Raw genomic sequence first — 14,036 nt, 5'->3', positions numbered from 1 at the left:
CACCCAAATTTCTAAATGAAAAATGACCACACCAGGGCCTCCCCGGTGGCGCAGCGGTTGAGCGCTGGGTTGCGAAGCTGCCGGCGACCTCTGTGGCGCCGTTCGATCCCCGGCTGCTCCCCGGCCACCGGAGGAGGGTCCCACATGGCGCGCAGACCTCTCCTGCCGCCCGCTGCTCCCCTCAGCAGTGTACTTCGGTCCTTCTGCCTGCTCTGCTCCCTGCTCTGGCTCTGGTGAATTCTCTCACCCTCCCGCGCTTCTGACTGTACCCAGTGCATGTATAAACAAAGAAACAAACAAATAAAAAAAAAAAACCAAAAAAAAACATGCCTCTATAAAAAAAAAAAAGAATCTTAAAAAAAAAAAAGAAAAATGACCACACCAACAAAGACACATCATTGTTAAATATCAAAAGTCAACAATGAAGAAAAAAAATTAAGGGATGCTAGGGAAAAAACCTCGGTCAATTTTTCATCAGACTTCTCAGCAGACACCCTTCAAGGTATCTAAAAAGGAGTGGAATAACATATTTACAACTCTAAAAAATAAAAACTGCCAGCCAGAAATTATCTTACAAAATTATCATTCATATATGAGAAGGAATAAAAGCTTTCCCAGAAAAACAAAAGCTAATGGAGTTTACCATGACTAGACCTACCCTACAAAAAATGCTCAGCAAAGGAACAAAAAATTCTGAGCAAGATGATAAACAGTAATACAGAATCAGAAGCATAAACAAGAATAATAGGAGAAAACAACAAAACAAATGGGAAAGACAGACTCTATATGTACTCAAATGATGATGAGTCAATATCAGTACAAAAAAGCATTTTAGATAGACAAAGTTAAATATAACCTTCATGGTAACCATAAAACAAAAACCTGGAATAGACACACTTAAGAAATCAAAAAAATGAGAAAACCATAGGGAAAGCCATACAAATGATAAGGCAGAAATACATTAAAAAACAACAATAGAAAGATAAAACAAAACTCCAAAAGACAGAATGGCACTAAGTAAATCTCATATATCAGCAATCACCTTAAACTTTAATGGTCTGAACTCACCAATTAAAAGACATATAATGATAGGTTGAATTAAAAAAAAAATCATTCATTTACATTATGCTATAAGAGTTTCACATCAGATGTAAAGATATAGACTAGGGCCTCCCCGGTGGCACAGTGGGTTGAGCGCTGCGCTGTGAAGCTGTCCACAACCTTTGTAGCGCTGGTTCGATTCCCGGCTGGCCAGGGAAAAACCCACATGGCACGGCAGACCTCTCCTGCCTCGCCTGCTGCTCCCCTCAGCAGTGATTTGGTCCATCTGCCTGTTCTGCTCCCCACTCTGTCTCTGGTGAATTCTCTCACCCTCCGGTGCCTCTGACCTGTATCCCAGGTTCTTGTATAAGTTTAAATTAATTAGCTTAATTAGTGACAAAGACCGGTAGAATATAAATATCAAGGGGACAATCATCAAAAAATGTAACTGTCATCAAAAGTTATGTACCCAGCAACAGTTGTATGCAAACACATAAAACAACTGTTAACAACCCTAACACAACACAACAACAGCGACACAATAATAGTAGGGGATCTCAATATAACACTTACATCACTGAATAGATAATCCAGACAGGAAATAAACAAGAAAATAATGGCCTTAAATGAAAAAGTGGAAAAGACTTAATAGACATATACAAAGGAAATAAAAACAAAACAAAGCAAAAGAAAAAAGAAATGAATACACATGCTTCTCAAGTGCAGGCTAGATCATATGCAGGGACACAAAACAAGCCTCAAAATGCCTGTGAAAGTCAAAATTATATCAAACATGTTTTGTTTTGTTAGCCAAAATAGTATAAAGCTAGAAATCAATCATAATAAGAAAAGAGGGAAAAATCTCTAAACCTGTGGAAACTAAGCAAATTGCTCCCAGATAAACAAAAAAATCAAAGGAGAAATAATAAAGTATCTGGAGATAAGCAAATATAGACAATATAGACAATCAAATATAGACAATCTACCAGATCCCATGGGATGCAGCAAAAGTTATATTCGTAATATTACTTCCATCTTAGGAAAATATGTAACACCACAGGTTCACATCAATAAACAAGGAAAGTCTTAAATAAACCATCTAACTTTACAGCTGAAGGAACTAGAAAAATAAGAACACACAATGTAAAAAATCTGGAAATAAACAAGGAAGGAAATAAAACAAGGAAATAAACAAGAAGGAAATAAAAATTAGAATGAAAGTAAATGAAATACAAAACAAAGAGAAAGAAAAAAGATCAATGAAACCAGGGCCGCCTAAGTGGTGCAGCTGGTTGAGCGCAGTGTTGTAAAGCTGTCCGCAGCCTCTGCAGCACTGGTTCAATTCCCAGCCGGCCAGGGAAAATCACACATGGCGAGGCAGACCTCGCCTGTCTTACCCACTGCTCCTCTCAGCAGTGCTTTCGGTCTGTCTGCCTATTCTGCTCCCCGTTCTGTCTCTGGTGAATCCTCTCACCCTCCTGCGACTCTGGCCTGTGCCCCAGCTCTTGTATAAATAAAATAAATGTTGAAAAAAAAAAAAATCAATGAAACCAAGAGCTGGTTCTCTGAAAGGATAAACCAAAATGATAAACTCTTAGTAAGGCTCACAAAGAAAAAACACAAATAAAAAGACTCAGCAACGAAAGAGGCAAAATTATAACAGCCAGAGAAATACAAAGAATCACAAAATACTATTATATGCATATATTTACAAAAAAACCCCCACAGTTAACATTATACTTAACGGTGAAAGAGCAAATCTAAGATGAGTAGCGAGAGGAGTAACAAGACAGGGATTTTTGCTCTCACTCTATTTATACTGGACCACAAGTTCTAGTTAATATAACCAGGCAGAGAGTAAGTACGAAAGAAAAGGCATCTGAATTAAGAGGAAAAAATAAAGTTATCTTTATTCACAGACAACTGAACATCTGTATACAAAAATCAGACAGAACAGGTTACTGGAATTATTAAATGAATTTAGCTATGAAGCCTGATACAAAATTAATACGTAAAATCAGTTGTTTTTCTATATATTAGAAGGGCACAGTCAAAAATTGATTTTCAAAACCAATACCATTTACAATAGATAAAAAACTATGAAATACAGATTAAATATGACAAAAGATGTGAAAGACCTATACACTGAAAACTAGAAAACATTACTCAGAGAAAATAAAGGACATCAAAAGAAATGGAGATTCACATTGTTCATCATTTGTTAGACTCAATATTATTAAGATAGCAGTTCTTCCAAACTGATGCATATTCTATGCAATTATAATCAAAATCCCCTTATTTTTTGGGTAGAAAATAACAAGCTCATAAATTAACATAGAATGAAAAGTGCCTAGAAGAGTCAAAACAACTTTGAAAAAGAAGAGATTTGGTGGGCTAATACTATTGATTTCAAGAGGTACTTTAAAGCTACAGTAAACAAAAACAGTGGGATATTGGCAGGATAAATAGAACAATGAAACAGAATATACAGAAATGAGCCCCCACAAAAAGGGGGGCTTTGTCTTACACAGGTGCAAGGAGATGCAGGAGGTGGAATAGTTTTTTAAACAACTTATAGTAGAACAATTGGATATCTATATGTAACAATAAAAAAGTAATTTGGATAGAAACTTCACATTGTATATAAGAATTAATGAATCATAGACCTATATGCAAATGTAAAAACCACATAACTTTAAATGAAAGCGTGGAAGAAAATCTCTGTGGTCTTGAGTCGGGCAAAGATTTCTTTGTTATGACACCAAAATAACATTCTACAATAGAACAAACGGATACAATGGACTTCATGGAGACATTAAAAAACTTATGCTCTCATGGCCAAGAGGTATATGAAAAAATGTTCAACATCACTTGTTATCAGGGAAATGCAAATCAAAACCACAATGAGATACCATCTTAACACCAGTGAGAAGGGCACATATCAAAAAAACTAGCAACAACAAATGTTGGTGAGGATGTGGAGAAAAAGGAACTCTCCTGCACTGCTGGTGGGAGTGCAGACTGGTCCAACCACTATAGAAAGCTGTATAGAGGTTCCTCAATCTGCTAAAAATGGAGCTTCCATATGATCCAGCAATTCCACTCCTGGGTATTTACCCAAAGGACACAAAAACATTAATTCAAAAGGACACCTGCACACCTATGTTTACTACAGCACTACTTACAATAGGTAAGCTATGGGAACAACCCAAATGCCCAATAGATGACTGGATCAAGAAGATGTGGTATATATACACAATGGAATATTACTCAGCAATCAAAAAAGATAAACTCATGCCATCTGCAGCAACATGGATGGAACTGGAAGGGATCATGCTCAGAGAAATAAGCCAGAAAGAAAAAGAAAAATACCGGATGGTCTCACTTATAGCATGAATGTAGAGGATCCAAATAAGGGATTAGGGGGAAAAAAACAATTATGATAAAGTAAAAATCAAAATCAACAGGCAACTATAAACCAGAGACATACTGCAGGGAGGGAGAAGGGAGTAGGATCAAAACAAGGGTGGGAAGAGCACAAGGGACTATGGTGATGGTACACGGGTGAATGGGTGATGGGAATTTCACAGAGACTATTATCAAGATGAAAATGCATACATTGTACAAAAATGAAAAATGATGTAAAAAATACATAAAAGAAAAGAAAAACCATATGAAGACACACACACACGGAGAACACCACATAAAGAATGGCGTGCCACAAGTCATGGGAAAAAAAAAAACAAAACAAACTTATGCTCTTCAAAATGAATGAAGAGAAATCAGACTGTTAGAAAATATCTGCGAAGAATTTTTGATAAATATGTTTCTGAGCAATATAAAGAATACTTCAAATTCACTAAGAAAACAAACTGAAAATTTTAAATGGGCAAAAGACTTAAATAGAAACTTCACTGAAGACACACAAATGACAAATAAGGACGTGAAAATACATTCAACATTTTTAGTCATCAGGTAAATGTAAATACCATTTGGATACCAACACAATCTTATTAGAAAGACTAAAAATAAAAAGACTATCCAACATAAAATTGTGAGAGGACTGACACTACCTGACTTCAAGATACACTGTAAAGCTAATAGTAATCAACAATGTGGTATTGGCAAAAGAACAAAATCATCAATGGAACAGAACAAAGTCCTGAAATAGCTCCCTAAGACTACAGTCAGATGATCTGTGTCAGAGAAGGAAAAGAAGACAATGGAGTAACAACAGTTTTCTCAACAAATGGTGCTGAAATAGTGGACATTCACATGCAAAAAGATTAATCTAGGGCCTCCCCTGGTGACTCAGCGGTTGAGTGCTAGGCTGTGGGCTGTGAAGCTGCCCGAAGCCTCTGCTGTGCCTGTTCGATCCCTGGCCACCAGCAAGGGTCCCACATGACGGGCAGACCTCTCCTGCCATGCCCGCTGCTCCCCTCAGCAGTGTATTTCATCAGTCTGCCTGTTCTGTTCCCCGCTCTGGCTCTGGTGAATACTCTCACCCTCCTGCGCATCTGACTGTACCCAGTGCTTGTATAAATAAATAAATAAATAAATAAATAAATCTTTAAAAAAAAAAATTAATCCGGACAGACTCCTCACAAAAATTACCTCAAAATGGATAAACTGGTACATTCAGAGAGTGGAATAATTTTTATCACTTAGAAGAAATATGTTATCAAGCCTCTGAAAGACATGGAGGAATCTTAAGCACCTATGAGACTAAGTGAAAGGAGCCAATGTGAAAAGGCTATGATCTACATGATTCCAAACATATCACATTTTAGAAAAGGCAAAGCTAGAGAGACAGTTGAAAGATGAGTGATTGGTGGGGGTAAAAGGATAAACAGGTGGAGCACAGATTTTCTGGGTAGTGAAAAATACTCTGTATACATGTCATAGTGTTTGTTCAAACCCATACAATGTACAACACTAAGAGTGAACCCTATTATACATTATGGACTCTGGGTTATAACAACACATCAATATGGGTTCATCAATTCTAACAAATGTATCACTCTGATGGGGAATGTGGATAATAGGGGAGGCCTCACGTGTGAAAGTACGTGTGAAATCCTACACTTTCTCAATTTTGCTGTGAACATAGAACTGCTCTAAAACAGTTTATGACTAGCTCAAGTATTGAAGATCTCATACATTGCTGCTGGGAATATAAAATGCTATTATCATTTTGGAAAAGTTTGATAGTTTCTTAAAAAAGACCTATTTGAGACAAGGAGAATCCTGGGACCAGGACAGGACTCAAGGACAAAACTTTGCTGTGGTATAACAGTCCCGAGGAATCTAGGCCTGAACACCAGCTGCCATAAATTTCCTTGGGTCATTCTTCTTATTACTAATTTTTCCCTAGTCTGAGCATTTCTGAGTCATCTCTTTATAACTTATCAAGTTAGCTACTATGGAAGAAAAGTTACAGACCTTGAGACCAGTTCAAAACGAAGCTGAAGGCACACAGCCTCTGTGAGATAGACACCATGGAGGTGGTCATCTGTCCTGCATGACTGCTGAGCTGAAGCTGATTAAAACCCACAATCAGCAGTGATGAATGGACTAGAGCCACATCCACTGTCCTTGTTTTCTCAGTCAGTAAAGGTTAATTCCTTTGTTCTCAGCCCCATTCCTAAATCCTAAATAGATCCCTACTTTAGGCACCTTAAAACATCTCTCATGCCCAGAGAGGTCTCCCGGAAGTGCTCTTTCCTTGCTCTTTTGACAATAAATGCTGACTCCTGCTTGCCCTCACTGGTGTCTACGGGCTCCTCTTTTCACTCTCGACCAGAGGGTCTCAAGAGCCCTTTCCCAGGTTTGGGAGCAAATGCTGGTTATAAATATTATTCTTTTATGTAGGTTTCCAATCCCATGTTCTCTTCCATCATTCTTTTTTTTTTTTTTTTTTAAGATTTATTTATTCATACAAGCACTGGGGTACAGTCACAAGCGCGGGAGGGTGAGAGAATTCACCAGAGCCAGAGCGGGGAGCAGAGCAGGCAGAAGGACCGAAGCACACTGCTGAGGGGAGCAGCAGGCGGCAGGAGAAGTCTGCACACCATGTGGGACCCTCCCCGGTGGCCGGGGAGCAGCCGGGAATCAAACCAGTGCTGCAGAGGCTGCGGGCAGCTTCACAACCCAGCACTCAACCGCTGCGCCACTGGGGAGGCCCTCTTCCATCATTCTTTACAAAGTAGATTTATCCCTCTAAGACATCAAAACTAATATTGATGAACTAAAAAGTAAATGTATAAGAAAAAATCTAAAAGACACCTAACAGTATAGTGGCGGTAGACAGGGTGGTGGAAGGACTTTTACTTCTTAAACATGACTGAGTTATCTTAATTTTTGAAAATTTATTAGTTTTTAAACTAAGGCTGCAAAATCCAAGAGTTATAATGGAGTAGTCTACATTTTCAAGGTAAACACAGCAGTACTTGATATATGTTCAACACCATTAACTTTTAGCTCCAAGTAGTTCATAGTTTCAACATTAGGTCACATTATTTCTTCTTCTTTTTTTTAATATTTATTTATTTATTTATACTAGCACTGGGTACAGTCAGAAGTGCGGGAGGTTGAGAGAATTCACCAGAGCCAGAGCAGGGAGCAGAAAAGACAGACCGATGAAATACACTGCTGAGGGGAGCAGCGCGCAGGAGAGGTCTGCTCACCCGGTGGCCAGCGATCAAACCGGCACTGCAGAGGCTGCGGGCAGCTTTGCAACTCAGCAATCAACTGCTGCGCCACCGGGGAGGCCCAGTCACATCATTTCTTTTGATGATGTTGTATCTTTGTAAAGTTGCATTTTTCTGTGGTTACTGTGTTAAGAAAGTACTACACTGAAAACAATGAGAAACAGGAAATAAGGATGGCAATGTCTAATCTGATCCTAAAGCTTAAGAACTTATGCAGTGTCCAAAAGGCACACATATTCCATTAGCAGCTATACTTATTGAAGAACAAAATTTTAAACTTATTTTTTCTTTTAAGTAAAATTTTCCCCCACATGACTACTAAGTTAGGGCACAAATAGTTGTTTGGACCTACTACTTGAAAAGGGACAGTTATGTATTCAGGGAGCCAAGAAAAGACAGACGGTTGCCTTAAACCCAGTGTGACAAACGCTGTATGTATCTACAAGTACACATTTCTACTCAGTCATGAAAATTAACAAACTTATCTTGTACTTACCTCAGTGTTTGAAGCAACTAAAGAAAACTCACGAGAGAGATCAAGCTTAACGCCATCAAAATTTATTTCCAAAGGCCTTGCAATTGGGTCAGCACTAAAAACGTAAGATGGTCTAGGCACCCCATCCTGATTTAAATTAGACTCCATTCTGCAAGAATAATAGCAACTTCTTTAGAAATATAATAAATCAGCATATAAGTCACCTACAGTTTAAAAAGTCTGAGTCTAGCCCATTACTTCCCACCATATACAATAACCAGATTTCCAGAGGGGGGAAATACCAGTAGACTGCTTCATTTGTAATTTGATGATCCATGGAAAGGACAAAATATTAAATTATTTAAAGAATCTGAATTAAATGTTGACTATAGTCTACTACCACTGCTCATATGACCTAACCTATGGGTACATTCATCCAGGATTTTCATGAGTAAAGACAATCTGTAGATACAGACAGTAGAAAACATAGATCTGTTTGAAATAAAATAGCAAAGAAATTGGGGAGTAAATTAGAAGCTTGTATTATTTTACTTATTTCATGTTTCTGAAGAATATTACTTATTGGGCCTCCCCGGTGGCGCAGCGGTTGAGCGCTGGGTTGCGAAGCTGCCCGCGCCCGAGGAGCCGGTTCGATCCCCGGCTGCTCCCCGGCCACCGGAGGAGGGTCCCACATTGGCGCGCAGACCTCTCCTGCCGCCCGCTGCTCCCCTCAGCAGTGTACTTCGGTCCTTCTGCCTGCTCTGCTCCCCGCTCTGGCTCTGGTGAATTCTCTCACCCTCCCGTGCTTCTGACTGTACCCAGTGCATGTATAAAACAAACAAACAAACAAATAAATAAATAAAGCATGCCTCTATTAAAAAAAAAAAAGAATATTACTTATTTTGTATGCAATATTTTAGCATTTAATAATTAAACTCAATTGTATAAATGATGACTTTCAACTGGTTTCTTCCAAACTATCACAATACAGTACCTGACACACTGAAGGTTTTAAACTAAGGTGAATACAGAATATTGCAATGAAATATTACAACTGAATTAAATATCAGGCCATCAAACTTAAAGGAAAACTTAGGGGTAACCTTAACTGAAAAAATACTAACATTCAAATAATTTACAAGCATCTACCAGGTGGATAGTATCAGGGAAAAAGAGGACGCTGCTGTTTTTTGACAAAATCATAAAATGCTCATATCAATGACCCCTACACCGGGCTCAGTAAGATAGTAATGGGCATCCACAGGTGATATATAAATGAGTCAAAGATGCATTCTACGTTGGTAAGCATGTTACCTTATTTTAAAACAAAAATGAACCTGAATGTGATCACCATAAGGGCTAAAAACAAGCTAACTTATAAGGCATGAACTTGAGTCAACCAATCCTTCAGCAAGACATTATAAATATTACAGAATTGTGTAAGGCAGGAATTGCTGAACCGGGAGTAAAACGAGAGGGCGCGGGGGGTGGGGGTGCACCTCCTAAACTATGACAGCAATTACTGCAGTCCTGCCACCCCCAATCCCATTCCGCTTGGCACCGTGAAGTCCAAGAAGGGCATTACTACCTTCCTGAGCCAGTCACTGGCAGCGGCCTGTAAATAAAAGCACAGATGGCCCGAACAGGGGTCCCCTTCCCAACTGCGGGCTTGTCACCTGCGAAAACTGTTCACCTCCAAGACTCGGGAGCCTAGGTTTGACAAAAGGCCTGCACCCCAACAAAATAACAGCAGCAACAATAATAAAAACATTGCAAACACTTAGTGCTTACCATATCCCGACACTTATTTCTAAGACTTTACATAGTCATTTTATCTTTGCAAGAGCCGGAAGAGGTAGGTACTATTATTTATTATCCTCTTTTAACAGACAAGGGAACGGAGGCCCAGAGATTAAATCCGTCGCCTTGTGTCATTCGGCTAAAAGTGGTGGAGAGGTAATTTCCACCTTAACCAAGCCTCCGGCTTAACCCTGCCTCGAGCGCCGGGGGCCAGGCCAGGCGCCGCGATCGCCCCGCGACCCAGTTCCTGCGGGGACTCTCAGCAGCGTCTCAGTCCCACAGGATGGTGTTCGCAAGCCGGACTCGTTTCCCAGCCTCGGACCTGGTAAAGTGCACTGTCACCCACGTCTTTCGTCGTACCCGCACCCAAGGTACCTCCTCACCTGCGAAGGCTGCCCGGCCAGCCCGACCAGCGAGCGGCAGAGCGGCGTTGTCTTTTTCAAATTCAAACAATGGCGGCCCGGGTGCCGCATTGAACGCTGGGAGTGGGCGGAGCCTCCGCGGCGACGCTCGGGAGCCGAGCTGGCTTGAGCTGCGGGCTTCCCACCCGCTCCCGGAAGAAGCTTTCAAATCTGGGGAGGGCGGGTCTCGGATCGCCGGCGGCCAATGGGAGGAGGCGGACGGGTGGGCGGGGCGAGAACCTGGGCTTTCTTAGCTCTGGGCTGGTTAGGGTTCTCCTCGCGGCCGCGGTGTGTAGCTTTTTCGGGGGGTAGGGGGTGGGGAGTGGGGGGGGTCGTTGGCGGGCTCGGATTCTATCTGAGAAACAAAAAAGACCCAGAGCAGGCCGCAGGCCCACCACCCAGGCCTGTGACTTCCTTAGGGACGGGTCACACCTGGACAGTCGCTTGGAATAGAGCTGCCAGCACGTGGAGGATTATTGCCCTTTCTGCAAGACCCCAACCTGGTGAATTCTCTCACCCTCCCGCGCTTCTGACTGTACCCAGTGCATGTATAAACAAAACAAACAAACAAACAAACAAATAAATAAAATAAAACATGCCTCTATTAAAAAAAATTAAAAAAAAAAGATTTATTTATTTATGCATACAAGAACTGGTGTACAGGCAAATTGAAATATACTGCTGAGGGGAGTAGCGGGCGAAACAGGTGAGGTCTGCTGCACCATGTGAGTTAGCTCCCTGGCCAGCCCTGGGCATCAAACTCAATCTGCAGTGGCTGTGGATAGCTACATAATGCTGCGACTTAACCCTTTGCACCACCAATGAGCCCCTCTATCAATATTATTATCATTTTAAAATTTTTATAATGCCACCACTAACACGGTTACAGTTTGTTTTATATTTTGTTTTCAATTGTATTTATCGATATAATGTTGGTTTAAAACACTGTTATGATTTAGAGGTATAGATGTATGTTACCACACCACACCCACCACCAAAGCACCATTCTAAATGAGAGTTTATATGTATACCACTGTAGGGTAAATGAAGATTGCTCAGGCTTTTGTGCCATTGGCCTGTGGCTATCACCTGCAGTATTGAATGCAGCAGGCGCTTGGGAGCATGGACTTGGGTAATGAATGCTTGATGGTGGACACCTGGAGTACGGTGTGGGCATGTGTAAGTGGGCACACCTGAGCAGAGAGATGTAGCCTGTAAGGGCGGTGTCACAGTGGATTGTATGACAGAGGGAGTGTGGTGGAGAGCAGCTACAAGAGGAAAGACCGTATGGAGATTCACAGGGGGGCCCAAGTTGCTGTCTCCCTGCTGGCTTATTTTCCCCTTACCTGTGGGGATGATGCCATGGACTCCAAGATTCTCTTTAAAGCTGCCTGAACCTACAGTGAACCTACCTGGCCTGGAATGGTTGCAGAACAACCATGTTCGAAGTTACTGGTTAAAATGAGTTTTAAACCAACTCACTTCAATATCTGGAGTATGATTTATCTATTTTTAATAATTTTTTAATTTTCTGACAACATTGTTCATTTTTGTAAAATTTCTCCACTCAGGTGTAGTCCCCATAATTCTTCCCTCCTCTACCTCCCCACCATAGCATGCATGAACTGTCACCATAGTCCTTGTGCTCTCCTCTTGCCTATTTTAATTCCTCTCTCTAGCCATCCCCTGCTATAGGCCTCCCATCTATGGTTTGCCTGCAAATTTTATCTTTCTTCTGATCCTCTGTTAGGTTTCCCTGTATTCCCCTTATAAGTGAGGTTATCTGATATATTCTTTTTTTTTTTTTTTAATAGAGGCATGTTTTTCATTTATTTATTTATTTTGTTTGTTTGTTTGTTTTGTTTATACATGCACTGGGTACAGTCAGAAGCGCGGGAGGGTGAGAGAATTCACCAGAGCCAGAGCAGGGAGTAGAGAAGGCAGAAGGACCAAGGCACACTGCTGAGGGGAGCAGCCGGCGGCAGGAGAGGTCTGCGCGCCATGTGGGACCCTCCTCCGGTGGCCGGGGAGCAGCCGGGGATCGAACCGGCGCTGCAGCCGCGGGCAGCTTCGCAACCCAGCGCTCAACCGCTGCGCCACCTGGGAGGCCCTGATATATTCTTTTTTAAAAGAAGATTTATTTATTTATACAAGAACTGGGGTATAGGCCAGAGATGCGGGAAGGTGAGAGAATTCACCAGAGACAGAGTGGGGAGCAGAACAGGCAGACAGACTGTAGGGTAAGGTAAAAAGTATCAGGTTTTTCTGCCCTCCCGCCATTAGGATAGATGACAGTACCCTGTGGTCCTGAATGCATGCCTGATGGCGGGCACCTGGAGTAGGGTGTGGGCATAGGTAGATGGGATTCTCCTGGGCTAAGACTGGGCTTTTAAGGATGGCGTCATCATGGGGACGCTGGTAGAAGCAGAGAACCGAGAGAAGAAGAGAAGCAAAGAGAACGCCAGAGAGCCCAGATAGAGTGAGGATTTGCTGGGGCCTGGGAGGACTGCCAGCCTCCTGGCCCCCCAGCACCCCTGCCTGCCATTTGCGTGGTAAATCTAAATAAAAGACTTGCAGGGGCCTCCCCGGTGGCGCAGTGGTTGAGCGCTGGGTTGCGAAGCTGCCCACAGCCTCTGCAGCGCCGGTTCGATCCCCGGCCTCCAAGCGAGGGTCCCACATGGCGCGAAGACCTCTCCTTACCGCCCGCTGCTCCCCTCAGCAGTGTACTTCATCAGTCTGCCTGCTCTGCTCTCCCCTCTGGCTCTGGTGAATTCTCTCACCCTCTCGCGCTTCTGACTGTACCCAGTGCTTATATAAATAAATAAATAAAATCATTAAAAAAAAAAAAAGACCTGCAAAAGCCACTGAGGACTCTGACTCCTCCTTTACCCAGTCTGCATGGGATCATAGAAAACCTGCTCAGTGTCCAGTTCCTGCCTCAACACGGACTGAAGGCACTGCTGAGGGGAGCAGTGGGCGAGACAGGAGAGGTCTACTTCGCCATGTGGGTTAACTCCCTGGCCTGCTGGGGATTGAACCGTCACTGCAGAGGCTGCAGACAGCTTCACAGCACTGCGCTCAACCTGCTGCACCACTGGGGAGGCCCCTATCTGATATATTCTTAACAATAAAATGTGGGTCAAGGTCTTTTTGACGATGAGTAAGTCGACCTATGGAGCCTGGCACGATGGTGGCAGATTTAAGACTCCAAGCTTGCATCTGGATGAATCTAGGTGCCGCATTACAAAGTCAAACTGCCCTGAATGAAAAACAAATGAGCACAGCACAAACTAGGAGTAACGTACCACAAACTAGGAGTAACGTACCAGTCAAAGTGGCAGGAGAAACTGTAACTGTGTTCATAGTGATACTGAGGGAGGCCACTGCAGTTGCAGACACAGGGGCACACACCAACATGAGGGGACCCTGAAGAGCGGCACTATGACAGGGTGGCACTATGACAGAGTTGGCTCCCAGGACAGAGGGTGTACTTTGGAGAACTGTGGGAGCAGGTAAGGATTACTGGTTTGAACAGAAGGCTTTCAGTGTAGAACAGCTGGAGCATGAACTGGTAGGGGGAAGGCTGAGTCAACTGTGTCTCCTCATAGA

The 14,036-nt window shown here is 42.3% G+C and overlaps 1 protein-coding gene across 4 annotated transcripts in view; it reads right to left on the bottom strand.

Moving 5' to 3' along the window:
- Nucleotides 1-13,811, bottom strand: part of KIF20B (kinesin family member 20B) — a 73,573-nt gene extending 59,762 nt beyond the window's left edge. For 2 of the 4 annotated variants that reach the window (XM_037495705.2, XM_054689954.1), the window contains exons 1-2: nt 10,410-10,445; nt 8,248-8,395 (exon numbers count right to left, since the gene is read on the bottom strand). In XM_037495705.2, coding sequence (XP_037351602.1) covers nt 8,248-8,394 — 147 coding nt within the window. In that variant the 5' untranslated portion in view covers nt 8,395; nt 10,410-10,445. Of the gene's footprint in view, nt 1-8,247; nt 8,396-10,409; nt 10,515-13,753 lie in introns of those variants that run through there. The other 2 variants (XM_054689952.1, XM_054689953.1) reach the window with 2 other exon arrangements.
- Nucleotides 13,812-14,036: the final 225 nt, after the last annotated feature.

This window comes from Talpa occidentalis, unplaced genomic scaffold (assembly GCF_014898055.3).
Source record: "Talpa occidentalis isolate TD23 unplaced genomic scaffold, MPIMG_talOcc4v2.1 talOcc4.8, whole genome shotgun sequence".
Classification (NCBI taxonomy): Eukaryota; Metazoa; Chordata; class Mammalia; order Eulipotyphla; family Talpidae; genus Talpa; species Talpa occidentalis.
This window is presented reverse-complemented; position numbering and strand designations above follow the sequence as displayed.